This window comes from Orycteropus afer, unplaced genomic scaffold, assembly GCF_000298275.1.
Source record: "Orycteropus afer afer isolate SDZICR_OR568_19922 unplaced genomic scaffold, OryAfe1.0 scaffold00033, whole genome shotgun sequence".
NCBI classification, from domain to species: Eukaryota; Metazoa; Chordata; class Mammalia; order Tubulidentata; family Orycteropodidae; genus Orycteropus; species Orycteropus afer.
Window position 1 is genome coordinate 3,421,813 of NW_006921620.1, and position 13,161 is coordinate 3,434,973.

Genomic DNA, 13,161 nt, shown 5'->3' on the forward strand with positions numbered 1-13,161 from the left:
ACACCTGTGGTTTCCAGCCAAACAAAAGACAGGCATATGAGTTGAACATTTACCTCAAGTGGATACACTCCTTGGAGAGAACAATCATGGGAGAAAAAGGGCTGTTTATGCACAGGGAGAGAGCTCAGGGGGCAGGAGTGCTTGGAGAGATGGACACAGGGAAGAGGTAACTATGGGGAGGAAGTGGGAGGGAAACTGTTGCATTGTGGTAAACTGTGGTCAATGTCATGAGACAGTGTATGTGAACTGCTGTATGGAAAGTGAATTTGCATTGTAAATCTTTACCCAAATCACAATTAAAAAGAAAACAAACAAAAAAACAGAAAAAAGAAAAAGAAAAAAAACAGCATGGTATTGGTACAAAGACAGACCAATGGAACAGAAATGAAAACCCATAAACAGACCCATCCATCTATGCATAGCTGATCTTTGACAAAGAACCAAAATTCATTAAATGGGGGAGAGACAGCTTTAACAAATGGTACTGGCAAAATTGGATATTCACTCACAGAAAAATTAAGTAAGACCCATACTTTAACCCCACACACTAAAACAAACTCAAGTTGGATCAGAGACTTAAATGTAAAACCCAAAACTACAAACTCATCAAAGATAAAATAGGTGCAAATCTAGGGGTCCTAATCTACAGTATAAATAGACTATCAAGCATAACCCAAATGCACAGGCAGCGGAAGAGAAACTTGATGCCTGGAACCTTTTAAAAATTAAATTCTTATGTGCATCAAAAGACTTCTCCAAAAGGGTAAAAAGAGAACCTACAAACTGGGAAAAAATATTTGGCTATGACATATCTGACAAGGGACTTATCCCCAAAATTTATAGAAAACTTCAACACCTCAACACCAAAAAAAAAAAAAAACAACCCATTTGAAAGTGGGCAAGGAACATGAACAGATACTTCACTAAAGAAGATATACTGGTGGCCAACAAACACATGAGGAAATGCTTGCAATCATGAGCCATTAGAGAGATGGAAATCAAAACAACAATGAGCTATCATCTTACCCCCAGCAACTATAGCAAAGTCCAACAAGACAAGAAGACAGAAAGTAACAAATATTGGCAAGGTTGTGGAGAGATTGAAACTCCCATACACTGTTGGTGGGACTGCAAAATCGTACAACCATTGTGGAAAATGGTATGGCTTTTCCTTAAAAAACTAAAAATAGAAATACCATTTGATCCAGCAATTTAATTGCTAGGAATAAAACCTAAAGAGGTGAGAGACAAGACATAAACAGACATATGTACACCCATGTTCATCTCAGCACAATTCACTATAGCAAAGAGATGGAAACAACTTAAATGGCCATCAACAGATGGATAACCAAACTGTGTGGTATATTCACACAACGGACTACTACACAACATGAAAGAATAATGAAGAAAACACAAATCATCTCACAATGTGGATGAATTTAGAGGACATTACACTGAGTGAAGTAAGTCAATCACAGAAGGACAAGTATCGTATGAGCCCATTATTATAAAAAGTCAAGGAAAGGTTTATTCAGGGAAGGAAATTCACTTTGTTGGTTACCAGGGACAGGAGGGAAAGGGAGGGAAAATTCTGGACTACATGGAGGTAAAAAAAAAAAAGGTAATAATAATATTTCTGTGATCTTTCTGCAAATTATTTTCTTATCTAGAAATATGAGATTTGCTTTGAAATGAAAAATTTAGATTAACACTCACTATCTCTCATCTCTCATCTATTTTGTGCATCACTGCTTTCTATGTCTGTTTTACAGTTTCTTCCAGTTTAGAAGATCATTCCCTTAATAAGAAAAAATGGAAGGAAAATTGAAGTAGAAATCTACTTTCTCCTTGTTTTCTTATTTTCACAATGTGGATCTATATTGTCCATGAAACAGAGCACAAAGATTCTTTTTGTTACACTTAGCAATTTTCAAAGCTTCAGTTCATTCCAGCCATGTTCATATTCCCAGTTAACTTTTTAATTATAAACCAACCTTCTGTCCTGTGGATACATATCTACTTCTAAGTCTCAGTATTTGAAAACAAGGTGAAAAAAAATCATGACCCAAATGTATTATGACTACAGCTCATGCTAAAAGCAAAATAACGCTTTGTTTCTGAAAGAATCTTACTGCAGATACCTTATTTCAACTTAATTCTGAAGCACGACTCCAAATTTTGTTTTCCTATCTTTATACTTTGATTTATTGAAATTTCATACAGAAGTGGAATACAATTATATGAGGCCCCACCTTTTTAGTATTCTTTCATCACTCTCCTATTCATCATTTTTTCTTTGCCATCTTCAGTAATATAATAGAAAATAAAATTGATGTTTGTGGTACTTTCAACTTCCAAGTTTTTCTTTTTGCTCTCAGTTTTCTGATTTTTGTACCTAGATGATGATGTTGTTTAGTTTACTCAAGAAAAGTAATGTTCAACTTTACAATTATTCTACTTGCTTTCCAGACCTATGCAGAGTCTAGATTTAATACAAGTTTTTTTGCCTACTCCTATTACAATCCAACTCCTAACTGAGAATAGAAATAAGAAAAAAATATCTATTCAAAGATAAATGGTTGGCCACTCCTCGGAAGGAAGGTTGGGCAATCCTACTTCCGTAGTGATACTGCCTCGGAAACCCAAGGAGGGGTCGCTATGAGTCGGGGCCGACTCGACGGCAAATAACAACAACAACAATTTTAATAATATTTTATGATGCTTTCAGTGAAAATTTACATAGCAGTTTAGGTTCCCATTCAATAACTCCTACACAAGTTGTTCATGACATCTGTGGTGGCTATTCTTTTTAACCTTCATATTCCTAATTAAGGTCATGTTATCTGAATTTGCCAATGGAAAAATGACGTCTAAGTTTCAAAAGATAACTGAAGCTAGCTATACAATTAGTAGCTATTTAGTACCACAGGTTACTTAACATAATTTTGATTTGTCAATTTTTTTTATCTTGACAACTTCTCTCCTTTTTAAAAAACTGTAGGTATATACATTAAACCATAATTGAATGTCTTGATGTATGAAGTCTAGGCTTTATTATTTCCTAAGATATAAATCACTGCATTATGAAAGCCTTAAATTGTCCATGTTAGGTAATATTTTATCTCTATAATGAACAAAAAGTAACTGAAGGAAGGCTTTAAAAATCACCTTTGGCAAAATGATACCTAACACGCTGATCTGAATGTAAGGAATATTATCTGTGGCTTGGAACCTAACATAAAGGAAGTATTACACATTTCTAACAAGACTGTGTGAACAGAAAAAAAAAAAAAAAGTTAGAACAAGGAGTCTTTGGGCCACAATAATACCTTTAAGTATCACAGAACATAAAATTGAATAATTTAGTTACTGTAGGAAACAAAATTATTTGAAACAGGAGCACTGAAATTGTGCTTAAAAATATATATATATGTATTATTTTAAAAGGAGGGAAGACAAGGTATGAAAAAGCACTACTAGACTCCTTACCCATTGTTGTTGGTGCTGGAGCTTCCTGATGGTATTTTCAGCTTGCTCCAGCTTAGCACTGGCCTCATCACTCTGCTGTTTGATGGTGGCCAACTCCCGTTTTATGAGGTAGTTTTCCTCAGCCTCCTGGGCTCTTGTCACTTGTCCCTTAGGACATAATTTTTGTGCGCATAAAGCAATTTAGGATAGATTCAAGAAAGACTGCCTTTGTGAGGTTTAGTTATTTACTTTGACATGTTAAAAAAAATCCCTTCTGAGAAAAGAACAGCCTATGCAATTATTAGCTAGCAGCTCATTACTGCTCTGCAAATTTTGGGACACTAAATGAAAAATTCATCTGATAAGCTTAAGAACAATTCTTCTTCAGCCAATAAAAATTCAATTCATGCAATATTACTGAATTGTACATGCAGGACTAAAATTTTCATTGAATGTAGTTAATTTCACAGAATCCACTGATTACCATTTGAAATAAATACTTAAAAATAAGGTTAGCTTTAAAACGTGCAGAAGGTGATTATTTTGATATACCAACATACTGCTACCAAGAATTAAGTACACCCACATATACCATCCCAAAATATTTCTAGAAAAATGCATGTAAATTTGCATGCATCAAAATATGAATTTCTACATTTAGAGCTTTCCTTATAAGTTAGAGGAAATGCTAAAACATAAAACTATACCTGTATCAATCTATCTGCCAAGGAAGCACTTTCCTATAAAAGGAAAAATTCAGATAGAAATATAAGAGAAAGAAATAAAATAAAAGTGATAATATTAGGAATAAAGAAGAAGCAAAGCACACCCAAATTCCACCTACTTTTCATTGGTACTTAAAATGGACATCTAAATCTTAAATCTATTTTCTACCAAATAGGTTTTTATTCACCTTTTCAGAAAAAAATATCAAAACAAGTACAGACTGCTGAAAACCAAGTGTTTACAGAAGAGATCAAACACAAATTCCAAGTGGTTTTTCATTACTTAGGGCAAGCATATATCTTCTTTTTAAAGTATATCTGTAAGTCTTTATTTTTAGAGTCAACCACACTGTCAAACCATTTGACATAAAATAGAAGGAAATGAAAGGGAGAAGGAATTTGAGCAAGCATTTCTACTTGTAAAGTATAACAGCAATTTGTGCAATACCAACTTCCAAAGAAGTAAAGCAAGGAAAATACGATAAATGAATTGCACCACAACAAAGTTATTGAGCTCCACTTGATACATTCCAGCAATAAATGAACAAGTTAAACTTTTTGGTTACGGAATTTAATTGATACCTAAGTATTACAGAATTCTAAGTACTAAGGATATACCTCGGTCATATGAGGCAATAAAAGGTAGAATAAAAATCCAAACTTAACACTTTCCTGTTGTTGTTATGTGCCGTCGAGTCAAACCCGACTCATAGCGACCCCTCCTTGGGTTTCCGAGGCAGTATCACTACGGAAGTAGGATTGCCCAACCTTCCTTCCAAAGAGTGGCTGGTGGGTTTGAACCGCCAGCCGTCTGGTTAGCAAGCAAGTGTCTTAGCCACTATGCTACCAGAGGGGCTGAATCGACAGCACATAACAACATAACACTTTCCTACAGAACCTTTATCATTCTGAAGGTTCAATGAAATAAAAATGCTTTCTCTGAAAATGTCTCATGTTTCTAATGGAACATAAACAAAAAAAAGAAACAGTACATAACCAAAACTACTTAAAAACAATTAAGCTCAAACTTTGTGGAATCACTAAAAAAAGTAGAATTATTCTCAAAGCAACTCTAGTAAGATAGGAGAAATACTATGAAAATTATTTTAGATACTATAATGTACAGGTGAACTATTACATAACAAAGATAGGCATTAAGAAATATTCTTTCCTTGTTCAGTGTTATTTAATATGAAATTGTTAATGCTTTCCAAACAAAAGGGAAGTACTACCAACTCTGTATTTCCATTTATTTATTAACTCAAGATTGAGCTGTAGATTTTCATGGAGAATTAAGATACCTGGCAATATTACAGGGGTACTTTTAAACCTAGTCATCCTCACCTTTGCTAAAAAACACCAAAAGAGTTTATGAATTCAGTTATTTTTTCTTTTAATAAAGCAAAACTGTTAAACTATACTTTAGTACTCAATAATTCATAAAGCATCAGAAATATGACTAAAGAAACATTACATCAAAATTACAATATGTAAAATTGCCACATTTGCCCAGTTATTCTCTATGAAACAGAGAGGAAGAGGTAAAAAATGAATAGCAAAATAATTCCAAGAACTAAAAGATAAAGCAAAATGTCCCTAGGCTGAAAACTGAATTTTCACATAAACAATCAGTCAATAAGACTAACCTGAAAGCAATCCTAGGTCTTATAAGAATCAGTGCCACATTTAACATGTGTCTACAAAGTCAGTGCAACATTCAAAACTCATCTTTAAAATGCAGTATTAGGAAAGATTTCCAACTAGATTAATTCTAAAGAACTCATCTATTAGACATTACAAGTAAAGAAAATAAATGACATCAATATGCTACTCTGTTAACTCAGTTAAAACTAAAGCCTGAAAATTCAAGAAAGACTGGTACTAATTACTTTTTATTAAGGGTAAGTTATTTAGTTAAGCAGTAAGCAGGCATGTTAAGCAGTCAATACCACAACTCAGAAGACATGTAAGCTGTATTTTTTCAGGCTTTATTTAAAATATACAGAAAAACATTGTATGCAATAAACAGAAGCTTGCATAAACAGTCATTTACTTACTTTTTCTAATGTTTCAATGCGTTGTTTTAAAAGTCTATTTTCTGTGCGTAACCTCTGCCAAAAACAAAACAAAACAAAACAAACAAAAAAGTGTTTTGTTTGCAAGTATCCCTGAGATGGAAAATTCGTAAATCTGTACACCTTTTCAAAATAATAGTATAAAGAATGGTGACATACTTTATCATCAAATTCTTAAAGGCTCAGAGTAAGAAATTATCACACTTATCATTCTGATAGTGAGTGTATTTTAAATCTAAGCTAAAGGATGTAAGTCATTATGTCCTTACCACACATTGACTTAGCATCTGTATTTTATTTCAATTTCCCCATTAGCTAGAACTGATTCTAACTTACCTATCTCCTACACAACCTATCTACATAACTTAAAAAATTTTTCACTTTTTTGAAAGATGTTTATTGTTGTTGTTTTGTGTCACTGAGTTGGTTCCGACTCACAGGCAACCCTAGAGTAAAAGAGCCCCATAGAGTTTCCTAGGCTATAATCTTCATGGTAGATTATCAGGTCTGTTTTCCATGAAGCCACTGATGGATTCAAACCACAGACCTTTCAGTTAGCAGCCAAGCACTTAACCATTTTACACAGTTAATATTAAAATATCTGTTGAATGAAGAAATAAGTCAATGTCTGACTCTTAAAAACCTGCCAAATAACTGTTCAAACCAAACTCACTGCTGTTGAGTCAATTTTGACTCATAGCAACCCCTCCTTGGGTTTCTGAGGTACTATCTCTATGGAAGTAGATTGTCCAACATTCCAAGGAGTGGCTGGTGGGTTTGAACTGCCAGCCTTCTGGTTAGCGGTCAAATGCCTTAGGCACTACACCACCACAGTTCCTGTTACCAAGTGTTAAATACAAATCATTCAATATAAATTTTTTTTTTTACATATTCTACCAATATAATTTCTTAACAATCTTTTATTAGCTCTTCTAAAATGTTAGTTTCAAACTTCCTCTTACCCTTTTGCACCAATTTGTTCCAGAGCTCAATCTAGACTTCCTACAACCCTACTTCTGAATTTAAAAAGTCTTCTCAGAAAATTCTTCCATCGATTTAATACATTATTTTGCCAGCCAAGGCAATTTAGTTAATATAACATTTAAAATCCCATTTCAAGGAAAGAGACTCTGAATTATTGTATCTTATTAAATGGACCACTAATTCCAACAAATAAATATTACCTTTATTATAAGTAGAATTCATAAAATTGGATTTTCTTGTTCTATTCACTAAATATATATTTAGATGACTTAACATGGATATTACTTTATGGGTGATCCTAGCCTAAAAAATAATAGCTTGAAGAGAAAAAAATGTTTCTCATTTCTTGGCTATCCCTACTATGTGCAGCATAGTAGACTACACAATTATTAAATGTTGTTAAACACTAGGAAGCAAAAAAACAAATACAATTCTCAAAGTGGTTTCAACATACTTCACTGAAAAACATGGAACATTTTGGTTAACTCAAAAGATTTAGAAAGCCATGTTCTAATCAGACAATTGAGTGAATAAAGTTAATGTTAAAGTAGAAATAATTCTACAATGTAGAATTAAAAACATCCATCCAGATTTCCCATGCCACCGTCTTTAAATATTCTGAAATCTATTTTGCTAGAAATAAAACATCTAAGTTGATTTTCCCAAAACATCTACCTAAATGTCTTGACATTACTTTTTAAATAACTTATTCCTTCCTTATTTATTTGTGATAACCACTTCATCATGAAAGACAAATATAATAGGCTTTTTCTCAGTTACTTACTAAGTTTCAGTCTGTTCTTTGGACTAGTATCACAGTATTTTGGTAATTATAACTTTGTAAACCCACTGATGTCGAGTCGGATCTGACTCATAGTGACCCCTCCTTGGGTTTCTGAGGCAGTTATCACTACGGAAGTAGATTGCCCCATCTTCCTTCCGAGGAGTGGCTGGTGGGTTGGAACTGCCAGCCTTCAGGTTAGCATTCAAAAGGTGCCATCAAGTCACTTCCAACTCATGTTGACTCTACGTACAACCGAACAAAAAACTGCCCTGTCATGCACCATCTTTACAGTCCTTGCTATGCTTGAGCCAATCATTGCAGCCATTTTGTCAGTCTGTTTCATTGAGTGTCTTCCCTTTTTTCACTGACCCTCTACTTTACCAAGCATGATATCCTTCTCCAGGGCCTGGTCCCTCCTGATAACACGATCAAAGTACAAGCAAATAAGAGCAACACACACCATTAATTCAGTATACATTAGGTATATGCAAGTGATCTCGCTTAATTCTTCCAATATCCTTGTAGGTATTATTACTCTAATTGTTTAGCTGAGGAAATGGAGATTCTAAGACATTAAATGGCATTTACAAGTATAAATGTAGAGCAAGAATTTGAACCTAAATCTAATTTCAAAGCCTAGTTTCTTAAGTAATATGCTAGTATTTGGGTTTAAGGGCAAACAAAAATTATAATGAGAGAAATTAGCTCTGGTGATACAGTGACTAAGGCAGTTATAACTGCTAACCAGAAGGCAGGTGGTTCAAATCCACCAGCCACTCTGTGGAAGGAAGATCGGGCAATCTACTTCCATAAAGACTTACCACCTTGGAAACCCAAAGAGGGTTGCTATGAGTCGGAATCAACTCAGTGGCAGTGAGTTTTTTTGTTTTTTAATATTAAACAAGTCTATTCAGCATCGCAGCAACATGGAAGCCTCCACTGACAGATGGTGGATGCCTATGAGGTATGCTGGCTAGTAATCGAATCCAAGTTCCCCACAGAGAAGGCAAGAACTCTATCACTGAACAACGAATGCTTCATTCTTCCCTCTTTACCAAGATTAAATTCAACTCATTATAAGCCATCTCTTTGCCCCACCTCCCTTAGTAGTATATTTGCCTGGTGAAATCACTATTCTGGTCAACTCTATGACAACTGTACCTGTACCTATTCTCTTAAAGATGACTGAAGGAAAACAACCCTGACGTTTATTTAAATTCATAATCACTAAATTTAGCTGGGCTCTTAATACTGCCTAGTAATAATAATGTATTTCTCTAGTTCTTTCTCCAACTCTCCTCGATCACTATTTCACACTTGCTCCTCTTTCTTCAAATCAGCAAGTCCATTCCATTGTCACTCTTAGCTGGTCATCTTACGATTTCACTGAAAAAACAGAAACAATAAAAACAGAACATCCACAAGCTCTCACAACCACCTTCTACATCTGATGTGCATTTCTGCCCATTTATATTACTTCCTCTTCTGATACTGTGGATTAATTATCCATGCTAGTAGCTCATTCCCTGGAGAAGGATCTCATGCTTGGTAAAGTGGAGGGACACTGAAGAAGGGGAAGGCCCTCAATGAGATGTACTGACACAGTGGCTACAACAATGGGCTCAGGTATAGTAAGGATTGTGAGGCTGGCACAGGACTGGGCAGCATTTCATTCTATTTTACACAGGGACGCTATGAGTTGGAGTCGACTCAACGGCACCTAACAACAATTAACAGTAGCTCAAGTTAAGGTACCTAGCTATGCACTAAATCCCATGCCCCCTTGCTTCCAGCAATTATCTCTTCTCTTTCATACATCATCAGTTTTTCACAATTGTTCATCACCATAAAAATATGTGGATATTTCTCTCATCTTAAAAAAAAAAAAAAAAACCCTCCACATCACTACCTTCTCCAGTTACTATCTTTTCTTTCCTCTTTACGGCAAATCCTTTAAAAAGGTACCTATACTTGTCATCTCTAATTTTCTCCTTTCATTCCAGTCAGGTTTTAGTTCTCACCTCTCTGCTTTTTTCCAGATTATCTCCATGCTGATAAATTAATGCTCATCTCACAAAAACTATCTTCAGCGAATGAAGAAAACCAAAAATTCATGGAAACAATTAGTCCTAGCGACTGGTACACCATCCGATCTGCAGCCTATATGACTATGAGCCCAGAAGAACTAGATGGTGCCCGGCTACTACTGTCAACCACTTGGAAGAGGATCTATGTAGGAGATCCTGGATAGACAGGGAGAACAATGTGGAACAAAACTCATTTGGGGGAATAAAAAAGCGGGGACCAAGTTTGCTGGCCCGATAGAGCCTGGTGGAACCACTGAGACTATGGCCTCTAGGTGCCCTTCAGGTCTGAAATTGAATGTACACCTGTGGCTTCCAGCCAAACAATAGACAGGCATATGAGTTGAACATTTACCTCAGGTAGATACACCCTTTAGAGAGAACAAGCATGGGAGAAAGAAGGGCTGCTTATGCACAGGGAGACAGCTCAGGGGGCAGGAGTGCATGGAGGGATGGACACAGTGAAGAGGTAATTATTGGGAGGAAGTAGGAGGGGAAATGTGGCATTGTGGTAAATTATGGTCAATGTCATGAGACAAAGTGTATGTGAACTGCTTCATGGAAAGTGTATTTGCTCTATAAATTTTCACCCAAATCACAATAAAAAGGGGGAAAAAAAAAAACAAAACTACCTTCAGCATTTGACACATAAATGCTTCTCTCTTGGCTTCCAGGATACCACACTTCATTGGTTTTCTCTTGCCTTTCTTGGCTGCTTTTCTCTAGTCTACCTAACCTTTAAATGCTGGTTTGGGCCTGAGCTCAATTCTTGAACTCTCTTCTCTGTTTTATCTACCATTCCCCAGGTAATCCCATCCACCCTCTGTGCTTTCAAGCCCATCTTTTTTGCCAACAAAATATTATACATTTTACTTTGTTTACAATCTTTCATACTAGAATATAAGTTCTATGAGGGTAGGAATTTGTCTGTTTCATAACCACCATCTCAAATGCCTAGAACAGTGGTTAGGCATGGTAAGTATCTGTTAAATGAATGAATTACTGAATAATTTATGCTATTATACCCTCATTGTATATTATTATATAACTATCAGTTACACAGTGAGAAGCTTGTAATGCCACAGAAAAAAATGGCATCCTAATCCTTCTTACAAAGGTGCACTGGTAGCACAGTGGTTGAAGGACCCACCTACTAACTGAAAGGTTAGGGGTTCAAATTCAACAACTGCTCTGCAAGAGAAAGATGTGGCAGTCTGTTTCCGTAAAGATTTATAGCCTTGGAAATTCTATGGGTAGGTTTTACTCTGTCCTATGGAGTCACTATAAGTGTAAAACTCAATTTGCCAGCACTGAGTTTGGGGTTTTTTGATTAATCCTTCTTACATCGCTAATATATCAAACTCTCCTGGAAAGCAGCACAGTGTATATACTGGAAGAACATATATGGGACTGAAAATAATATAAATCAGAGTTCAAAACCTTGATTTTCACTATTTTCTAGCAACATGAGCAATGACATATTATTGGAGCTTTCTGAAGCTCAGTTTCTTCATTGAAGGAAGAGAGTTAAGAACCTTCCCATAAGGCTATTATAAGAATTAACTAAGATTATACATTTAATAGCCTATCATATTTACTGCTGAATAAATATGAACCCAGACTCTAGTACTTCACATTGACCGCTAATTATAATTCCTGGATAACTTTGGTAATATTTGTCATGTTTTCTTTCTTATGTCAGGAAGTAGCTACACAAGTCTCTTTTATATTATTTTCTTGTTTTAGCCTATCTTATATAGTTCATCATTTTTGAAAAAGGAAGAATATCCAACTTCTGACTAAAAAGCAGTCAGAGCTTCTAACATCGGTAGGACTTTAGAACTCTATGTCCCAAAGCACAAATTCAAATATGAAAATTAGATGATTAGTTTATATGTCTGCCTTAAATAGAGTGGTGGGAACAAAGATTTTCTTTTTTAAAGATTTGTGGGTTACCCTACTATAAGCTAGAATTTTAGTTATTTTTTTTACCTCTTCACCCTTAGATGGAACATCAATAGATTGGAAGAAGATACTGATAAATAAGTTTCTATTAACAAAAATGTTTATGCTATAAAGTGTATGATTCTCCATAAGAACCCATATAATCATCCAAATTTTTCTATAACACTTTTAGAGAATGGGTAAAAATTAAGTAAAAGTCACAATCTTGACCAAGGAACTCGATGACAGATTAATTTCTTAGAATAAAGGGCAACCACCCCAAGGATCTTAGAATTTAAAGTAAAAACACTAGAAACCATAAACACATCTCATGATAGGCTGATTTTATACTTCCATATCAAAACACCACATCATTTAATACTCGTACCACTTGCCTGTGTAAAGGATGATAAAAGATTATCTTCCTGGAGGCTTTTGAAGAGGACCAAGCAAGAAAGTAATATTTAACAGAATTCATTCCCTGTAAAAAGGGATCTGGGGGGAGATGTGAGTAAAGAAGTGGTACTGCTCACTTTACATCAAGGCTCAATTAATACTAACACATGGCTAATTAATTGTAAATAAGATGGTCACCTAATGACTAGATAACTTGCTAGATCCAAGTAAAAAAAAAACAGACATATCCAAGCACAAACAAAAAAGTACAGTCACTCAATTAAAAATGTTTTGTTTTTGTTTTTGGGAGGTGGAAGGGGTGGAGAAAGAGATGAAATGGTACCTGAGGAAGGAAGAACTATGGGAAAATAAGATTATTAAGAAAAAGGAACAGACTACCTTTGAAATCAGCATACTTTATTCACCTGATACATTCCACTAACTTTCTTTCTTTCTAGATTCTTCTCTATAAATAACTTTATGCCATCTGTGTTTGTCTGAGACACATAAAGCTGGTATTCAAAAGTTTTGTAAGATATATGAACTATGACTCCCCTCCAAAAGAAAAAAAAAAAAGTACTTTTTAAAATCACAAATATAGGTTAAAGTGTGCTAAAGAGCTTTTCAAAAATGCCTTTTGGTGTTCTATATTTGTATCACTTAATTTTAGAAGAAACTTCTTCAAAAGCAAGGGTTGTTCA

The 13,161-nt window shown here is 34.9% G+C and overlaps 1 protein-coding gene across 1 annotated transcript in view; it reads right to left on the reverse strand.

Moving 5' to 3' along the window:
* The window catches only part of EVI5 (ecotropic viral integration site 5), a 300,060-nt gene that overhangs the window by 211,274 nt on the left and 75,625 nt on the right, over positions 1 to 13,161 (reverse strand). The window contains exons 10-12 of the mRNA XM_042780297.1: positions 6,251 to 6,304; positions 4,176 to 4,208; positions 3,490 to 3,636 (exon numbers count right to left, since the gene is read on the reverse strand). Coding sequence (XP_042636231.1) covers positions 3,490 to 3,636; positions 4,176 to 4,208; positions 6,251 to 6,304 — 234 coding nt within the window. The remainder of the gene's footprint in view (positions 1 to 3,489; positions 3,637 to 4,175; positions 4,209 to 6,250; positions 6,305 to 13,161) is intronic.